At 33.8% G+C, this 21,337-nt stretch overlaps 1 protein-coding gene across 1 annotated transcript in view; it reads right to left on the bottom strand.

The window, feature by feature from the left end:
- The window catches only part of ERBB4 (erb-b2 receptor tyrosine kinase 4), a 448,902-nt gene that overhangs the window by 207,622 nt on the left and 219,943 nt on the right, over positions 1 to 21,337 (bottom strand). Inside the window, exons 15-17 of the mRNA XM_049615240.1 lie at positions 12,218 to 12,350; positions 7,625 to 7,747; positions 3,390 to 3,488 (exon numbers count right to left, since the gene is read on the bottom strand). Of these exons, the coding sequence (XP_049471197.1) occupies positions 3,390 to 3,488; positions 7,625 to 7,747; positions 12,218 to 12,350 (355 nt within the window). The remainder of the gene's footprint in view (positions 1 to 3,389; positions 3,489 to 7,624; positions 7,748 to 12,217; positions 12,351 to 21,337) is intronic.

Raw genomic sequence — 21,337 nt, 5'->3', positions numbered from 1 at the left:
TGTCTGATTTGACCAGACCATGGTCCCCAATTCTAGGAATCTTGCTAAATAGCATCATGTTTTGGCATGCGTTCCTTATCATTTTATGGATAAAAACAAAGCAAAGCAAAGCAAAACAAAACAAAGCAACGACAACAAAAAATACCCCCGTGTTCTTCCAACGAAATGGTGCTATTTGAAACAAGAACTAGCAGTGTGTATAAACATAGGTATTCTTAAGAATGTACACCTTTAGAGTCATTATTTTATAATGTTGTTCAATGTGATCTTCCTTTATTGGAATTAAAGACATACTGGCCATTCAATAACAGTGTGTTATTATTGTCATTATAAATCTATTAGACATATCCAGGTGGGTTGAATAACAGCCTTGTGACCAAATTCTCCTTCTCTTACTTTTAGCATAGCATTTACAAGAACACAAATTGTTCCTTATTTGTTTTTGCCTATGGTAAAAATTCTAAGAAAATGTAAAAGTCCTCTCCTTTGCCCTGGATATCAATGGAAGTATTGGATGTAGTGAGTTTTAAGTTGTATTTTGTCATTTATTATAATAACCAGTAAAACATAGCTGTATCTAATAAACTTAATATTAACAGTTATTGAATTTAGAATATTCTACCCCAAGTATAAAGCTGGATGCTGTCAGGTGAAGTGGGGCAAAGAGATCTAATGCCTTCTTTTTCTTAATGTTTTTTTTTTTTAATTTATTTTTGAAAGAGAGAGAGAGAAAGGGGTGAGGAGGGGTAGAGAAAGGGAGACAAAGGATTGGAAACAGGCTCTACATTGACAGCAACAAGACCTATGTGGGGCTTGAACTCACGAACCCTGAGATCATGACCTAAGCCAAAGTTGGATGCTTAACTGACTGAGCCACCCAGGTGCCCAGAGATCTAATGTTTAATAAGAGTGTACGGTTTCCATAATCTTTGGAAGCTTTATTTTCCTTCTTCAAAATGGTATAAAACAAATGCATAGAAACAAATACACATATACATTAATTTGCAAGAGACATGAAGCATCGTTGCAGATGTTATATTAATTTCTAAGTTAAACCGGGAGTACTCTACCATATGGAAGAACCCAAACTAGGAGATATGCCAAACATGACCTTCATTTTAATAACCCTGGGATATTGGCAACTTCAACTTAATTCTTAGGTCCAAATTACAAATAAATTTGCTGATATGAAGCTTTTTATTATAGTTTGATATATTATTTAAGTACTTACAATGATCTACATTCATAATAGATGAGCTAAAAATGTTGTTATGCAATGTAGGTATACTTTGCATTAAAATTATACCAGTCTATTTAAAATACTGAATTTACCATTAATTTTTCCAGTGCAACTGTATTTTAATTATTGCGAAGCCACACTAATGTTTTGAAAGAAGATGTGAAATAGTACTGAATGTTTCTGCTTGATATTTATTGAAATTGTCGATGGCAGTCCATCGATCTATTAATCTGGCATCTATCCACATGTACGAAGGGCTCAGTCAAAACATTTTCCCTAATTTTTTTTTTTAAACTTCTAAAAAGAACATGCGGTTTGGAGTCTGTTGGTCACCAAATTTGCCAATGATTTAGGAAAATGACTCCTTTCATGGCTCAATCAGAACCTCATCTAAAATTCAGCAGAAATCTAAGACTTCAAGCTGCCATCCCCACTCCTGTTTCCATGGGAATAGACTTCAGATCAGGAAAAAAAAAAATAAAAAGGATGGGGTTAGGAGCTTTCAAATAATCATTCAAAATCATGATGAAGTCTTTAAAGCTTCTTTCTTAGGTGATTATTTTGTAGCCTCTTAACCCCTTTTTGCCAGTCTGTTTCCATGGAAATATGACAAAAATGGCTGTCCGAGCCTCCAGCAGAGATTATTAGCATTCTTGTGAATTTCAGCTTTGGCTGCAGTCTAGTCTGGGCAAGATCTTTTTTTATATCAGTTTTACATATTAACCTACACTCTTTATATTCATTGTCCTTTTTCTTAATATTTTTTAGTTTCTTTGAAAATTCCTTTCACAACTGTATACCTATAATCAAGATCAAATAGGTTGTGACTTCACTGGAAAAAGCTTCAGTTTTACATTTTACTATATGAGCCAGGACAGGTAGCTGCAGAGAGTGTCAGAACTTTTAGACACCTGCAGAAGGAAATATTATTTAGTTACTGGACTCAGTGTCTGTCAGGTGGTGGTAGATAAACAACAAGGTGTAACAAGGTTGGTATTCAAAATATTTAGCAACTGGTAAGGCACAGCACTGACTGATCAGAGCAGCTGGCTTGCACCGGTTAATTATCAGTCCTGTTATATAATAGCCAAGAAGTTCTTTAACTAAAAGCAGTCCCATATATGATGGTAAGCATTATGTCCAAATAAATTATCCAAGGTCAAAAACTGAGCTCCTATAAAACTTACAAAAGAGCTTACAAGAGAAACTGGGTAGAAATATATAGCAATCCATCTTTAAAAAAATCAAAGTGCATATGCTTGCGTCATCTTTCGTATGAAGGTCATTTGAAAATCAAAATCATTCTTATTATTGAAAATATCATTCTAAAAGAGAAAGAACATATGTATCCTTGATAGAACCCCTCACAGGATAGCTTATATTGAATGTGAAAAAATAACAGCATGCCACGTATACATTTTATCTGTCCTACCTTCTGAAATCTGCTGAACAGCTCAATCTACAATCTTTGCTGGGGGGGAATCTTAAAGTTCTGATTGACCTTATCAAGTATTTTTATTCTTCAGAACGCTCTAATTTTTCTATAGTTGGAGCTTTTTACCCATAAGGTTTGTCTTCCGAATTTGAACTGAAAAAAGTAAATTTCCATCGGTAATTATCTGACTTGGGTAGGTTCCTAATTTAAATTTAGCACAAACTGACTTACTATAGAAACTAACCTTGATTGATGTTTTCTGCTAAGTGGATAACAATAATAAAATAAAGCAGCACAATTAATTTTTCAAATCATCATTACTACTCCCAAATGCAATTTGCCCTTCTTTGCATAGTGGTTAAACACAGAGCTCTTGTGAGAGCAGAATTTGGTCTTCAGGCCTTCAGCCTTCATCTTGTTTGTGTAAATCAAATTTACTGCAACACAGGCAAATCCACTTTTGTGTGTTGTGTTTTTAGGTACCTATGGATGTTCACCCACCTAAAGGACAGAGCTGTGGTCTCTAGTTCCCATAGAGACCACATTGCACAAAAAGACTATTTATTCTCTGGTCCTTTAAGAAATTTGCTGACCCCTGCTCATGGCTTTAACTATAAATATTATACCATTTGTAAGTAGTGAAGTCTTTATTTAATTCTAAAAGCAGTCTATTAATAACGCATAAAAATGTGATTGCCTGGTGTCTATACTTACATCCATGAACTCCACATTGGCTTTGGGACCAGTTGTTTCATTAAGAATCTTAATAGCCACAGGAATCTTTACTGTTTCTCCTTCAGGTACCCAAATACCCTTTGGGGGAAAAATCACATAAAATCTATATGAAGACATATACAAATTCATACCAGAGACAAAATTTGATTTAACCACTCTATTAATTTCTTTAAAAAAATAATTTAGAAATTCTACAACTTTTTATTCAATCAACAAAAATTTAACAAGTACCTGCTATATGTTACAAGTTACATAGCAACTTTGTTTTCTGCTTTCATTATCTGAGAATGACTCATACATTTATTCTGCTTTCAAGGTGTTTACTATTATATTATAAAGTATCACATTATAAAATTCAATTTGTATGTGTGAAAAAGGCTTTCAATAGAGAAAAAATGACATAAAATATAATAATATTAGATTTGGATAAAAATCAACTTCTCAAGACTTTGAGAATGCTGCTCCAATTTTTGGTCTTCAAATGTCTCATTTGTAATTTAGAAGACTGGGCTAAGTAATCTTGGAGGTTCTTTTCAGCATTAATATTACTTAATCATTCTGCAACTAAAACAAACAAAAACATGAAAATAGCATAGTCTCACATTCCTGAAATTCAGATTGATTTAAGAATTAGTTTTCTAAGGAAAGTACTAGGGAGTATTGACCACCTATTAATTTCTTTAGATTGTTAAATATTGTCTATGTGTGTGTCAAGGATTTTTATTAGCTCTGAAATAATATAAAATATTTATATTGGTCACCGCCAGTTCTCTCCTTCTACAAAAATATAATACCTGAGCAAGATCTATACAATGGGAAAATATAAAGTAGGTAAGGTTTGAGTCAAGTACAACATTAAGGAACATAACAGCATTTCTGAGTAAACGGCTATTTGAATTAGGACAATAATTTTGATAAGATACATAGGGATGCATCGATTACATGAGACTTTTTTTGAAGCACATTGTCCCAAATGAACACAGAAACGAATGTGAGGTTATATGGAAAAAATGGAAATCTCAGATTTTAACTTATTAGCCCTGACACCAAAAACAAAAGTATTCTTAGTCCAGTTTTAACATTAAAATGAAAGGGGGAAAAGCAATCTCTTATTCCTAAAGAGAATTTCTAGTCTTTCCTAATATCAATTGGTTGTAGTTATAAAAAAAAAAAAAAGTTTTGGGGCGCCTGGGTGGCTCAGTCGGTTAAGCGTCCGACTTCGGCTCAGGTCATGATCTCACAGTTCGTGGGTTCGAGCCCCGCGTCGGGCTCTGTGCTGACAGCTCAGAGCCTGGAGCCTGCTTCACATTCTGTGTCTCCCTCTGTCTCTGCCCCTTCCCTGCTCATGCTGTGTCTCTCTGTCTCAAAAATAAATAAACATTAAAAAAAATTTAAAAAAAAGTTTTTTTGCTTTTAAAACATGTATATTTGTATTATCAAAAGTTGTAATAATACAAGAGGAGAACTAAATACAAAAATTATTTTTAAAAAATCAGAATAATAAAGAAAAAAACTCTTTAACCATTAGAAGGTGAATTTAAGGGTTATATTCTTCTTAGAGTGAATAGGGAAATTTATGTGTCAAATACAAAAAAGGGGGCACCTGGGTGGCTCAGTCGGTTAAGCATCCGACTTCAGCTCAGGTCACGATCTCACAGTTCGTGAGTTCGAGCCCCGTGTTGGGCTCTGGGCTGACAGCTCAGAGCCTGGAGTCTGCTTCAGATTCTGTGTCTCCCTCTCTGACCCTCCCCCATTCATGCTCTGTCTCTCTCTGTCTCAAAAATAAATAAACATTGAAAAAGATTTAAAAAAATACAAAGAAATAAGCCATGTTCCCTGTGGTATTATTATTATTTTTTTAATTATTAGTGCAGAAATGGGGTAGGAGAGGCAGTGAAAGTCCAAGATCCATAGGCTACATTTTCTTAGTGATGGTATCTAGGGTAGAGAACACGTTTACCATTACTCAATAAAGTAACTAAAGAGGGGATTACTTTATAAAGATATATCATCAATATTAAAATATTCCTAAAGTATACTTTTGAAATAAGAATATAAATTCAGTGTGAATTAATTTGTACTGCTTTTTAAATAAGTAGTCATTATTTTCTAGGCCTGACCAGACAAAAATTCAACTATGTTAATACCCACAATATTGGTTCAGATCTTTTATGTTTAAACACAGCATATCTCCAACCAGGAGGAAAAATTAACCAAATAATTAGCTAAGCTAATTTGCATTTATGTGGTCAAGAATAGTTCTTTACATTTTAAGACAGTATGTCTTTGTAGGAACTTATATACTAATTAAAACTTAGGGTCAACCATACACACTGCAGGCATAAAATTTAAACATACTTATGGAACCTTCAATACAAGTAATTTCAATAAAGGCATTAAGTCATGGACAACAGGCAAATAATTGTTCATAATAAAAACATTCATATAACTTTATTAGTAAATGTCTAAATGGGTAATTTTTCCCTGCTGAGGTCACTAGATCATATTTGTCCTTGAGCTAAATGTTATCCATGATTTAAAATAAAATTTTGCTTTCCAGATCATACCATCTTTAAAATAAAAGGGTGGTGATATGCTAGGAACAATCTAAAACTGAGTTATCTTCAAACAGGAAGTCCATTATTTCTAGCATATATATAAATAGAAAAACAGGGTAAGTTGTGTTTCTTCAACATTACAAAGAATTTGAAGACTAGAAAGCACCAAGCCAGCCTAGAATAGTTTCTATTCCAATTAGGTGCTCAATTAATTTTGAGTGTAATTGAACATAATATGTACACTAGATTAAGAAATTTCTGCATTTTGGCCCTAGAATAAAACAATTTTATTCTAAAGAGATTAAATTATTTTTGGAACACTCAGGAGAGAAAATTAAGATTAATATTCTACTTGTTAATATTTTTTGTTAAGTAAATACCTGTTTCACATAGAAAAAAAACCAAACATTGTAAAATACAGAATTTCTAAGATCCAGTCTATTTTAACAAAAATGTTTGTAAAAATAACTGTAGGCTTGCATATAGCTTTAAGAAATATATAAAACTGTCAAGTAAAATTTGGGGAACTGTCACAATGGACAGTCTAAGAAGGATTTAGCACTAACCCAGCAGAAATTTGAATTTGAAAAACAAATTTCACCATAATTAACCTTGGGCCTGGCCTCTGAATTGGTTTTGTAATTAAACTAAAAAAGTAAACACGCAGATAACATTATTTGAGCTTTCCCTTTCCAAAAAGATGTCTCTTATTGGAAACCCACGATGTCACCCTTTCATTCTCCGACCTGAATTTCACAAATAAAGTCACTTTTTTAGTTTGCATACAATGGTGAAGACATCAAAACTGAAAGTTTTCTGTTAAATCATATATGTTAACAGGTAGGCAAAAAGTAGTTTAGGAACTAGTCCTATCCTGTTAACCAGTCAGCACATTTGTGTAGGTTTTTTTTTTTTTTTTTTTTAACATTTTTTATTTATTTTTGGGACAGAAAGAGACAGAGCATGAACGGGGGAGGGGCAGAGAGAGAGGGAAACACAGAATCGGAAACAGGCTCCAGGCTCCGAGCCATCAGCCCAGAGCCTGACGCGGGGCTCGAACTCACAGACCGCGAGATCGTGACCTGGCTGAAGTCGGACGCTTAACCGACTGCGCCACCCAGGCGCCCCTTGTGTAGGTTTTAAAAAGATAGGCTAGTAACGTCCTGGTGGGGAGACATGTGGATGAAAGAGCAGAAGAAAAGAAGAGCAAGGATTATGGTACATCGCTAGGCCTGTCTGGGATTCCCCGCAGCACTGTGTACAGAGAAGGAAAGCGGGTGAGAGCTGTGTATTTTAGATAAGGACAAATTTACCAATAGGGAGATCATATCAAAAGGGGTTCAGAAGGGCGTGGAAAGAAAGACTATATACCATGGTTTCCGTGACAGTTTCCTGCTTTCTCGTGACTGTACCCATCCCAGCCCTCAACAAAAATGAATGGATTCACTTGTGCAGCAACTTCTCAATACTATACTAAACTATACTATAAAGTATACTATATATACTATACTATACTATACTATACTATACTATGAAGGTTCCACTCTCTGGATATTAAAAGGAAATTAGGTTGGCAAGAGCAATTAACTCTGGCTATTATTTAAGACAAGTCTGAAAGGAAACTTAAAGTAACTAATGGTATGGGTTTTTACTTACTTTATACACTGTTCCAAAAGCTCCCGAGCCAAGTACTTTCACTCTTTTGAGCTCAGTTTCTTTTAAAATACGCAGTTGAGCTTGATTGGGTGCTGTGCCGCTGGGAGTTAAGGGTTCTACCAACTACAAAACAAAAAAGAATACAGGTTATACAGCTTTCCATTCACCAGTCAGTGCTTCCCCCTCTTCCTCTGCCTGCTTCTCTTTCTCATACATACAAAAACACACAAACACACTTTCATTGACAATATTTTTGTAGTATGGATCACTCACGATTCCTTCAGAGTCTTTTCTCTTCCCATGCTTTTTGCCTAGCTGAACACAAGTATAAAACTGTGCCTACCTTGAGGCATACTAAGGTAGGGGATTTTTCTCCCTATTTTTAAAGAAATTTAGGCTGATTAGGGGCTCTAAATCTTACTTTTTGAAGTGCTTCCAGTTTTGGTATCCCCAGCTAAGACTCAGAGATCTTAGTTATGTCCATGTACTCTATCAAAGTTTTCTTTCTTGTTTTAGGAGATTTGATACATAAAAAAAAAATAAAACGTTGTCTTCTTAGCATTGAAAATCTAACTGGGAAGCCAGGACAAACAAATGGTTGGAAGCAAATAAAGTAAGTTAGCACAATACCAGTGCCCCAGGGCACTGCTTCTAACACTTTGGTGTACATTTGAATTACCTGACATTCTTGGTAAAATACAGATTCTGGTTCAATAAGTCTAAAGTTGGGGCTGAAATTTGCATTTTGCAGAACTCCTGGTGATATCTATGTACGATGATGGTCCTTCAACACATGTTAAGCAGCAAGGCCCTAAAGTACCTTAAAGATAAAAAATTCTAAAATTCTATGAACCCATTCTAGATCCTACGTGAATGCTTTGGAATGCAAAGGAATAAAATAACCAGGAGCAAGTAAGCTTTGCTAGTTTTGGCTTCCTGGACGAGGTACACTTTTTTTTTTTATTATTATTATTTTTTTTAACGTTTATTTATTTTTGAGACAGAGAGAGACAGAGCATGAACGGGGAAGGGTCAGAGAGAGGGAGACACAGAATCTGAAACAGGCTCCAGGCTCCGAGCTGTCAGCACAGAGCCCGACTCGGGGCTTGAACTCACGGACCGTGAGATCATGACCTGAGCCGAAGTCGGCCGCTCAACCGACTGAGCCACCCAGGCGCCCCAATGAGGTACACTTTAAAGTTGGACTTGAGATAATAAAAATGGATTGACATGGAGGAGGGTTTGCAATGTAAAGAACAGTTTGGACACAGCATCAGGGAGGAGGAAGAAGACAGAAAGAAGAATGCAACGAGGGGTGGGACAGGTCTGAAGGATGAGATCAGGATGGGAAACACCAGACTGTAAAGTGGGCTGGGTGTGGCCAAAAGATATAAATACAAATAATTTTAGATGTTCAGTTTAGATGCCATTCAGCCAGAGAGGATGAGTAAGGAGGGGAAAGATATGTGAGTATGTGCCAATTTCCTGCTTATGTGAGGGGGAGGAAAAAAAAAAAAAAAAGTAAACGTGAGATAGACTGTGGGTACCAATAGTCTACATCCTGTGTTAAAATTTTAGGTTTTTATCTATGCTTGAGTCAAAATGCAAGTGAGAGAAATAGAAGTTTCTTTTTTAAAAGTTAAATTAAGGAACTAAACTTTAAACTCAGACAAATAACTGGTTCTTTCTCAGCCTAAGGAAATAATTAAAAGCGACGCCTACTCAAATTGCCTTGAAAACCATCACAGTATTTCACAATGTCTGTTTACAATGCTAAGTGCACTGTGACCCTCTGGCTTGGTTATTATTATGCTTCTGTGAACATAATGGTCTATTTCAATAGCTGAACAGAATCTTGAGTATAGGTAAGTGCAGTGAAAACCAACGAGAATTTGGAGAAGATGATAAAATAATCAATAAATTTAGGCTATGGTCTAAAAGTTTGACCACAAATATGCTTCTATTTCATTTTCAAATTTATATTTCAAAAAATGCATACAATTGTGTTCAAGTCACCTAAAATAAATCTCAGAATGAATTACAAAATTTTTTGAAAAACTAGAAGAAGAATCTCCCTCAGAAAATGTCCTTTATTCGAATCCAACTCTGCTGTGCAGCATTTGTTCAGTAGATTTTGATACACACACTATATGTATATAATCAGGAACTTTAATAAATTATCTTTTTAAATCATATAAAGACTTATATAAAAATCATATGCAAGATTGGGGACTAAATTTTAGCACTATGGGCTATATGTATTTAAAACAGATGCTTTGGCACATAATATTGCCATAATTTCATGTTTTGAGAACTTCACTATTCTACCTGAAATGTTTAGTCTTCTGCAATTTTCTTAGATGTCACTTAAAATTTTTACAAACATATTTTTCCAGGCATTTGCAAATGATGTCTTTAAAAGAGGCATTGTTTCATTTGCATGCCAAGATGGCAAAAAGAGGGTCAAGTTTAAATTTGTAGGTTTGTATCTTAGTACTGCCACTCACAGGCTTAGAAAGCAATTTATCCCTCCTTGTCCCTCATTTCATACTCGTTAACATAGATATGGCAATAATTGCCTTCGAAGAGTGTCAAAAGATGAAATGGGGTATAACATAGCTGGAAAACTTTGGAATATTGCCTGCCATATTGTAAGCTCTGAAGCTGTCACTCTTCACGGGATAGGATCATGTCCCATTAACACTTTTTAATCACAGTATCTATCAAAGTATCAAGCTTACAGTGCATCTCAGTAAGTGTATGTTAAATAAAAACAAACATATTTTCTACTTTTATTCATGTAACAGAAGACAAGACAATCTGGAGCAAAACGATTTTGGAAAAGCATATTTACTCTAAGTACATTCCAACAATATATCATGCTTTAACAAGTTTTTCACATCTGAGACAGATTTCAAGCTTCAGTAGTTAAGGATTTGAGTTGATCCTCTTAAGAACTCCTCTTCTATTTAGATGGCAGAAAATCATAGTTATTTACTTCTCCTGAGAGAAAGATGGGACTTCTACAATTATCTAATTTAGTACTAAGCAATAATTTTTTATAAAAATTAGAATCTGCTTATAAAACTAATCAGCATTTGCTTATTTAGTAATTAAATGCCAATTTAAAGGACATTCTTAGCACCATATTAAAAAAAGAAAACACACAAAATAATTATTTTTGTAGCAATGAGATTTTTCTGCCTGTGGTTAAGGGACAGAACTCTTTTTCTATTTATTCAGTCACTTAAATAGCCACTGCTGTTCCAAGCCTTCAGTTCCTTTCCAACTCTAATTTACTTCACTCTTTAGAATTCTCTTTACAACTGCCCCAAGCTGGCCATGAGGGAGAATTCTACCTGCCTACAGCATCCTAGCTAAACTGAAAATAAGCACAGCACAGGTGTTGTGTCCAAACTTGTATTCATGTGCAGGGTTGAAAATGATGAAGTTGATCTATTTGTAAATATCCAGCTCAAGTAAGAGTTATTACTATTTTTTCTCATGTATATAATTGACTACCTATCTTATGCTTAGCCATCTCTATTGATGAGACAATCCATTTGAATTTTAGACACCTCCAATTCTTAGAAATTCTTTCCTCCGTGTAACTGTAGGTACTTGAACATTTCTCACGATTCTTCTATCTACTTTCAACTTCTAAGGAAAGAGAGCTAAATTTTATTTGCTATCAGTTTGCAAAATTTATAAATGAATGTTCTCATTCCTGTCAGTAGTAAGAGGAAAAGTCAGACTGTCACACTGACAATGAGCAAGAAAACAAACCAGGGAAGGCTAAGTCTCAGAACAGAATTGCTGTGAGCTGTTCAGACAGCCAGGGATGTGTATATCAGAAGAAAGAGGTAAGATGCGAGTTGAGAAGGATGTGGAAATGCATAGTTTTCTGTAATTGTTTTTCCCCTGTAACTTGTACAGTGAAAACTATCATGTTGTACACTAGAGAACTCAGTGTGGCAATATAAAAGAAATTATAATAATTTGTGGGTAATTTATATATTCACAACAACTAACACGCATAATATTAAATGACTCACATAAATTGTGTGGTAAGGTCTGTGTGATTACAGTACTAAGCTTCATCCTGTAAGCTCAGCTTTTTACCACTAGTATAGTGGGATCAGTGGCTACCAATTTAATGACGGTAATTAAAGCATAAATTGCTGGCCTATCTGGTTTTATTTTCAAACAGAAAAATTCTAACATTTTTCTAGTTCTGCTGTTGAGACTTCATCCACCCAGATGTTTTCTGTTCTGCTACTGTAATATCCTAGAGCTTGCCTTTGGGATTCCTCTCCCAAAAGAAACAGATATGTCTTTTCAATAAGATCTGTCGTTCGAGAAGATAATAGCCTCGCCCTTGGTATTTGTCCTCTTTAAGCCATGAAACTGCCGTGACTACTTTTACTATATACTCTGATTTTTCATCAACTTTGTATAACATACTATGAACTATAAGCCCTTGGCAGGAAATTGAACAGCATTTCACTTGGATTAAAAAGCTGAGTATCATCTAAACCTTCTAAACCTAATGAAAAGCCCCAAACACATGCAGAGAAGAAATAAACACCTCACCTCTGTTTCCAGAAATCTTCTCAGGGCTCTTTTCTTTTTGATACTCTTCCTTCTTACATAAACTGCAAATGTTAGACCCACGATGACCAGGATGAAGAGCCCGCCGATGACTCCAGCTGCAATTAGAGGAGTTCTGCCAACCGAAGGAAACAGGAAAAAAACAAGTAAGAGGAGAGACAACACAGAGGAAGAAAAAGAGTGGATATAGGATACATTATCCACATACCACAGATCTAGTCAGTTAGAAGAAAAACAAACAAAAAATTGCATTAAAGCTGTCACAAAATTTTTCTCATGACAAAAACTTTACGCTTTTTGTTTTGCTTTGTTTTTTAAATAAACCATGCACAAACAACTAATCTTTGGAGACGAGCAGCCACAGCATGCCATTTGACCAAAAAAAAAAAAAAATGAATATATGTGTGTGTGTGTGTGTGTGTGTGTATACATATACATATATATATTACACTTAGTAACAGAATGAAGAACATATGCCAAAATATTGATATTTAAGCATTTTAAATTGTTTTAATTTTACTTGTATCTATAAATAAATGGAAATATATTTTAATAATGTTGTGGTATATAATATTATTTCCAAAATTTTTTCTAAAGTAGACTTTCTCAACAGTGGCACTATTGACATTTTAGGCTGGACACTTGTTTGTTATGGGGGACTGTCTCATGCATGTTAGGGTGTTTATCAACATCCTTGTCCCCCATCCACTAGATGCCAGTAGCACCCCCATCCTTCAGTCGACAATTTCACTAGATATTGTCAAATGTCTGCCCAAATCACTGCCTTTTGAGAACTACTGCTCTAACGCAAAAATGAATGGTCTGGAAATATATGAACCCCACACCTCTGGAGCATGATGGTACTGATAAGAGAGATGTATTAACAAAAGTGCTGTTTCAAACTCTTGGAACTTTGATAAGGTATAGAGCAGGAAAAAATGAAGAATTGAGTCAGATTCGTTTTCAGAGTTGTAGTAGGACAGAAGTAAATATTATTATCAAAAGCGTGCCTAAGCATCATATACCTACAAAAGAGGTCTACACATTAAGTATTACATTAAAAGATATAACTAGTAAGATGAGATTAGAAGGGGTTAGAAGAGATTTCCTAGAGATTTTTCTTCTTAAAGTGTCTCTTTAATACATTGTTAGCTAAGATATAATTTTGAAACTGATCACTCATTGTTTTCTAACTTAATTTTTTTCCTTGCTTGAAAAGTAATATTTATGATCTTAACTGCTTGTTCTAGAGTAGTATCTATGAGCTTTCTGTGGTCATAGCCCTGAGATATATTAATTTCATTCATCACAATAAATAGCCCAGAGTAAAACACATAGGTGTTACCTAATACATATTTGACCAATAAGACATGATAGATAAGAAAAGTAAAAAAGAACTCCCTGAATGTCCATGCTTTCAATAGTAAATTTTTTTATGCCTTATATTCCCATTTTTACAGGAATTTACTCTATACAGCTACATTCTTTTAGAAAAAAAAATTACTTGCTCTTGCAAAATAAACTTCTGTTCAAAGACACATCAAAAATAATGATAGCAGATGATCCTAAATAAAATTTAAAAATTTTAAGGAGCTCTTGAATAAAATCTGTGTAACTTCTATAAATGAAGCCATGTCTTCTAAAGATTATGACTGTTATATTGCTGTATAAAACTACAGAAAAACCTTAAGAAGTATTTCATCCTAAAGGTTGTTTCCTGACAGCCGAAAGTACTATAGCATACTGGAATGTTGCTATAATTCAACTAGATTTTCCTAAATGGAATTTTATAAAGATATAAAAATCTATGCTGAGAAAATTAAATTGTAGTATGGACACAAACTCATCATTGTGATGTGTTTTGGCATGTGTAAGATCATATTTTTGAGCCTGGCAGTTAAATATGTATCTCAAGAAAACATTTTAAGATTTCAGTCCAAGGCATAATTTCTGGCTCAAGTGTTTCACATATCCCTGAAAAAGCCATTACTACACAAAGAGTTGTATTTTTGTTTCTTCAGCCGAATATTTTTATTGCAAAGGATTTATGTATGACTGAGAATAGTGCCCAACATTTTGTTAGTTGTAGATTTGAACTAAACTCTAAACTTCTTCTGTTTATCTATTCTGCAAAAAATAAGTGGCATGGATTTATGAAAATGGATGTCAATATCACTGTAACAAAAAATGTTCTATTTTGTTTTTGTTTTCCATTTTAAGAAGAATCACTTCTTTTTTACGTTTATTTATTTATTTTGAGAGAGAGAGAATGTGTGCAAACAGGAAAGGGGAAGAGAGACAGTGAGATAGAGAACCCCAAGTAAGCTCCATGCTGTCAGCACAGAGCCTGTGGAGCTCAATCTCACCAGCTGAAACCAAAAGTCTGACGCTTAATCCACTAAACCACTCATGTGCCCCAAGAAGAACCACTTAATAGAATAAAATGAGACCTCTGCCTCCATTGTTTTCATCTAATTTGGGTGGATATCAATTGTTGAGTCATTACTACTTACCTTGGTCATGGCAATAAACATAAAACACCCAAAAACACAATAGACAATAATTTCTATGTTTTTCTCATTAGCATTTACATTCAATATTTCCCCCAAAGAAGTTCCTTGGTTGATTTGCCTTTCTTTATCTTTTTTCTTTCTTACAACTCTGCAGGAATGGTAGATGTACAAGCTTGAAGAACTAGTTTCTATACCTTAAAATCTTACATAAATGTTTTGTTGGATATTTTAGGTGGCCAAATCCTTCATATTTTAGAAGTTGCTCTTGAAAAATAAATCATAAACCACAAGTATGCAACTGGTCAAACTGAGAAGGGGGAATATTCTTTAAGACAACGTGCATGTTTCTTTAATAAGTGAATGGGAAAAAAAGGTACTGTTTTGATTAAAAAGACTTACTGGTCATAACAACAAGATGTGAAATGCAATCTTGCAGTGAACCTTAGTTTTGACCACCATTTGTATGGACAGGTTGCAGATAACTTGAGAAGTTTTGTTATGGGCTGATTAGGTAGCAGATGAGATAAAAATGTACTGCCATGTAAAGATATAGGCCATAGATTTAAAAGAGTGGGTTCTACAAACAGCAGAATCTCAATTAGAGAAGTGTGTGTGTGTGTGTGTGTGTGTAAAAATTTCTAGAAGAATATACAATAAGACACTAAACAGTTCTTGTCTTTGGATGGTATGATTATAGTGCTTTTATTTTTGCATTTTTACTAATGGGCATTTTTAAATTTGATACAATGTATTTTTCTTTGGGTATACAAGTTTGTTAAATGTAACTAAAACACAGAAAAATAAATCATTGTGTAAAAGTTTTTTATAACAATGACCGTATTTTTTCCTTTACTGTTTACTTTGTATTTTTTTCAATTAAGACTTAATTTTGCTATCCCCTCTCCACCTTTACAATGGAAGTACTTCTACACATATTTCTAATCATTACCGTTTAATGTGTCTGAGACATTTCCCATTCACTATGTTTTGTACAATTAACATTATGTTTTGCCAGACCAAGCTAATCTGAAAAGTTAATATTATTTACACATTTCCTACTCCATGAAATTTTGATGAACCCAGATATTTGTAGGTATAGGATACATGCCCATTTTTCCCTAAGAGTTAATCCTTCAACTCTTTATGAGAACCCTTTGGATAAAGAGGAAATAGCCATTTAAGTGGCTTTTCTTAAATTGCTGTATATCCCTCCTAGGTACAATGCTGTCTATTGCCAACTCAGCTATATTTCTGAAAGACAGCATTTCCTTTCACATGTGAGTCACAGCAACCTCTTAAAAGGCTGAGATATTACACTATTAACAAGATCATAAGGGTCAAACACCAAGGGACCTAAAATGTTCTGTCTTCTGTTATCTATAACATGAGTATTGTTTGTTGTCATTTGCCTGTACATTACAAATGTATGGGACCCTTAAAGTAGAAGACATAGGACACTTCAAGTGCCAGCTCCAAGCTTAGATTAAGAGAATGTAATCAGGGGTGCCTGGATGGTTCAGTCAGTTAAGCATCTGACTTCGACTCAGGTCATGGTCTCACAGTCCGTGGGTGCAAGTCCCACATTGGGCTCTGTGCTGCCAGCTCAGAACCTGGAGCCTGCTTTGGATTCTGCTGTGTCTTCCTCTCTCTCTGCCCCTCTCCTGCTCATTTTCTTCTCTGTTTTTCAAAAATAAATGTTAAATTAATTAAAAAATAAATAAAAGGATGTAATAAAATTATAATTTACCTTATTCTGTGATTCGGAAATACTACAATGAAACAGATATTCCCCCACTACTAATAGAGACTAATATAATAAAGATTTTTAGTCACAAATGAACTTGGCTTATTTATTTAAAAGCATATAATTTGGCTTTCATAATTTCATTTTGAATTTCAGAGACAACATAGTGTATTATATTCTATTGCCTTGAATGCAATTACCTGTCTTAAATAGTTATCTATAAAAGAGTAGTGCCTCCCAAAACTATATTACTCATATAATAAGATACATTCTTATAATTTATTGCTATATTTGAACCACGCTAATCCTCACTGGAGTATATAAAATGTGAGAGAATATATGAAATTTGATTTTATAAACATCCAAACATTTTTCCTTCATTGATCTGTTTCTCTCCAGATCTAGTCAGAAAAAAATGTATTAAAGTCAATATAATTTATGATTAAAACTCAATGGCTCTCAAACTATTATACCATTTTTCATTTAATGTCAAGGGCAGGCCATCCTCCTAAAAATATACAGCAATATTTTTCTTTAAAATTGTAGGGGCACCTGGGTGGCTCAGTCGGTTAAGCATCCGACTTCAGCTCAGGTCATGATCTCGCGGTCCGTGAGTTCGAGCCCTGCATCAGGCTCTGGGCTGATGGCTCAGAGCCTGGAGCCTGCTTCCAATTCTGTGTCTCCCTCTCTCTCTGCCCCTCCCCTGTTCATGCTCTGTCTCTCTCTGTCCCAAAAATAAATAAACGTTAAAAAAAATTTAAAAATAAAATTGTAAACTTAGTTAAACTGGTATTTTGCCTAATGTAGTCATTGCAAAGAATGCTAAATCTGTAAGATTCTTTCATAGGTATTTCACCAAATAAAAGGATTTCAATTTTATGATATAGGTTTCTTTTTTCTTTTTCTTGAATCCAGAATAATTTTCAATACAGATAAGGGAAACAACCCAAAGTTCTATCAAACACTGATGGTACAATTTGCAACCAACATTATGACTTTAAATCATCGAGTTCACTTTTAGAAACTTCTAAATTAAATTAAATAATTTGGAGATGGGTCTCAGGATTCACTGGATCAGACTTAAGAGTGAATTCACTATTGATAGGCACTAAAGGCTAAATAGAATTTTTAAAAAATTTTTTTTAACGTTTATTTATTTTTGAGACAGAGAGAGACAGAGCATGAACAGAGGAGTGGCAAAGAGAGAGGGAGACACAGAATCTGAAACAGGCTCCAGGCTCTGAGCTGTCAGCACAGAGCCCGACGCGGGGCTCGAACTCACGGACCGTGAGATCATGACCTGAGCCGAACTCGGTCGCTTAACCGACCAAGCCACCCAGGCGCCCCGAAATAGAATTTTTTTTTTAATTTACATAGGAAATAAAAATAAACAAAAAACAACAGGCTAGTCAGATAATTTTAACAAGGCATTTTTGTATAATAAATGTTAAATAACATGGTAAAATAGTGTCTCTAACATTATAATTTTTTGTTTACCTTTCAAATCTGCATGATTCTTCCTTAGAGTGGCATATTGTGCTGGAAAGAGGCTTCACAGTCAGACCAATCTGAGTTTTAATTATGTGTCTGCCTCTAACTAGTTGTGAGTGTAGTTCTTCTATCAAATAACTCAGCTTAAGTACCCATAAATATATTCTTCACCTATGGTAATAAAAAATAGACACAGCAGGGAACTCTATAGTCTTTCTTACATTTCTGAGATCTGATGATTTTGCCTCTAGATCCATCCTGCCAAATGAATGAAATTTAAAAATTAAATAAAATTTAAATAACGTACCCTTAAGCATTAGTGAATCATATGCCTCACTCTGGTCGGGACAATCCATATTTTGTACCAGTGTAAATATCAATAGTATCCCACTGATTCTCAAAAGCAACCTTGTGTGAGTGATAAACCCAATATTTATCTTAACTGTAGCCCAATTTAGAGAAATTAGGGTAACTCAAGTTAACAAGTCTTTACATATAACAGCTAACAAGTCTTTATATATAACACGCATATAAATGTGTCTGAGTGTATGCATTGTGTGTGTGTATACTTACACACATTCACACTAGAGAGTATTAATATTAACAGATTTACTTCTTAGGAAGGTAAATTAATTTTTGCCTGTAGTAATCACATATGTAACTTAAATGGATGCTGCATAAATTAGGGTCAGATGTTATGATTCTCTATAACCTTATATTTTCTTTAAAACATATAATTAGGTAGCTTTAGCTATTTTCTTTAAAAATACAATTACATAATATTGGCTATGATCAACTGTTCCCTGTCTTCCTTCTGAATATCTTCTAGTGGTCATCAGACAAAAGTGTCAGTCTACCACGTATCCTCAGCAATGTGCTCCATGTTTCCTAATTTGCTCTTGCTATAAGAAAAATATAGTTGATCAAAAATATGTTGACTCCTTAACTAAAAAAAAAAGTTGACTCTTTATTGACAGAAAATTCTTAGAATCAGTTGCTAAGATAAGGAATACAACTTTGAAAATAACATTTTTAATATTTTATTAATTAGTAAACAGTTTAAACATAGTAAAAGTTCTGCTCAAATAAGGGGGACATGGAATTTGACTGCCATCAGGTATTCATGAGTTTTATAGTGCAAAGAATGTCACTAAAAATTCACTTCAGTTTCAATGGGAAATAATCTAATAGAAATGGAAATATTAAAGACATTTTATCCTGATAAAGAAAACATTCCTTTTTATGGAGGTAAATCAGAGATTTATTTGGTCCTTAACTTCAAAAAATAAATAAATAAATTGACTATAAACATTTTTATTCTAATAATAGTTGTATATTTTTAATTAAAAATGTATTTTTACATACACTGTATATTTTCATAATAACTATACAATGTAGATCTTATAAGCTTCATATAAGATATGAAGAAACAGACTCTGAGAAAAGTTAAGACACCTAGATAAGGTCAAACATAATAGTAATGCTAACATTCTAAATATTGGACTCTGAAGTCCATTAACTTTTCAGCTATATTATGTTGTCTCATTTTCCAACGTTGATTCATTAGAATTGTTTTTTAAGGCAGATATACAAGTCATCAGATTTTTTCTTCAATATCTCTTTGAAAGTAGAGAATAGAAAAGGCATATAAATTCACTTAGGGGTTCCAATAGATTCTTTGATTTTATCTTTAGCTATATCTTACTATTGTAATTTTTACTGGACTATCATTTTATCTGCATTGCTATGTTCATTGTGGTTTCTGTTTATTAAATACTTTATGTACTTACTGAAATTTATAAGTGATATTATTCTTTACTTAGATTCATTTTATTTTCTCATTGAGAAAATAGTTAAGAGGATTTGTTTGGCTTAAAAAAAACAAAACACAACCTGGATTTCCTTTAAGAAAAGCAAAGACCAGCAGTATGTACCATTCTAGTGTCTGTGCCTACTACAGTGATACTCTCTGTGCAGTCTTCCCCAAAGAGGTTCAGATTTGAAACAAGAGACCTTGAAACACTAGGAAACATTGAAATTCCCCAGAAGACATTTTAAGTGTTACTGCCTAGGGCAAGGAGAGCCACATTAATGTTCTTTGGTTTGTTTTGTTTTGTTTCTTCTCCTGCAAACTGTGCTTATGGTGACCCAGAATTCCACCTGCTCTATAAATATGACACATCTTTTCTTTCTGAACAAATAAAAGTGATCTGGGTCAGACTCTGAGGCAGACATCAGTTGACAGTTACAGTTTTTACTTGATGAGACCTAGGGTATTACAGTATGCCTCTATCCTTTGATTAGGATTCTAGATTCCTCTTTTATATGTTAAATATTACCAGAAAAGTAAGTACTAAAGCAAATGAATCACAACATACTCTCCCTCTTCCTAAGCAAATTGACTTGTCTTCATGTGATAAGATCTTTTTTCCCAATATTAAAAAAAATATATGAATGTTACAGATTATTCACTAAAATGGTGTTACAAAGTATTTCAGTAGAGATATCACCATTAAAGCAATATGTAAATATCACCTGGATTCTTTTATCTCTAGGATTAGTCTCTGAGAAAAATTTCTAATAGTTTCATGATAATTTCTTCCTTCTCTGTATTGGCAATGTTTATATCTATCTATGATTATTGTTTGCTTGTTATAACTTTTGAGAAAGTATGCATGTTTGGTTTGATTTTGGGGACAGACATTCTCATGCTTAAGGACACCATTCTGAGGATATATATAATAATCTTTCAGCTTTATTGAGGTAAAATAGAAAAATACCTATGGATTTCTACAAATAAAGTGTTGAAAGGGAATTATACTAGAAATAATTTTATTTTAATAGGTCCTTTTTAGAGCTTAGGTGAATTTTTGGCACTTACATTTTTTTTCATAGTTTTTACCTATTATACAATATCACCAATGTCTATATTAGCACAGCACTTTTATGATTATCTATAGATAGAATATAGAAATATGTTTACTGCCACAAGCAAAATATTGTAAACATTTCATTACCAAATATGTTATCCACTAAGTACTCTAACCTATTACTTATTCATTACATAGACATGGTAATCAGCAGAAATATGCCAAAAGATTAAAAAAATTGAGGATTTTTTACAACTTCAGTTATGTTTCCTATCAAAATTGTTTAACATGCTAAGGAATTTATTAGTTTTATAATAGAGCAGATAATGGCATATAAAAACAACTATAAAGGAAAGGAGGGGGAGGGTAGGCACCATTCTATGTTCCCATATGTTAAGATTTTTCTTCACCTCGAAACCCCCATTCATTCTAGACTCTGTAACTGCAGATAGCCTGTGTTGCTAACAGAGATTACATTCTATTA

This window comes from Panthera uncia (assembly GCF_023721935.1).
Source record: "Panthera uncia isolate 11264 chromosome C1 unlocalized genomic scaffold, Puncia_PCG_1.0 HiC_scaffold_3, whole genome shotgun sequence".
Classification (NCBI taxonomy): domain Eukaryota; kingdom Metazoa; phylum Chordata; class Mammalia; order Carnivora; family Felidae; genus Panthera; species Panthera uncia.
This window is presented reverse-complemented; position numbering and strand designations above follow the sequence as displayed.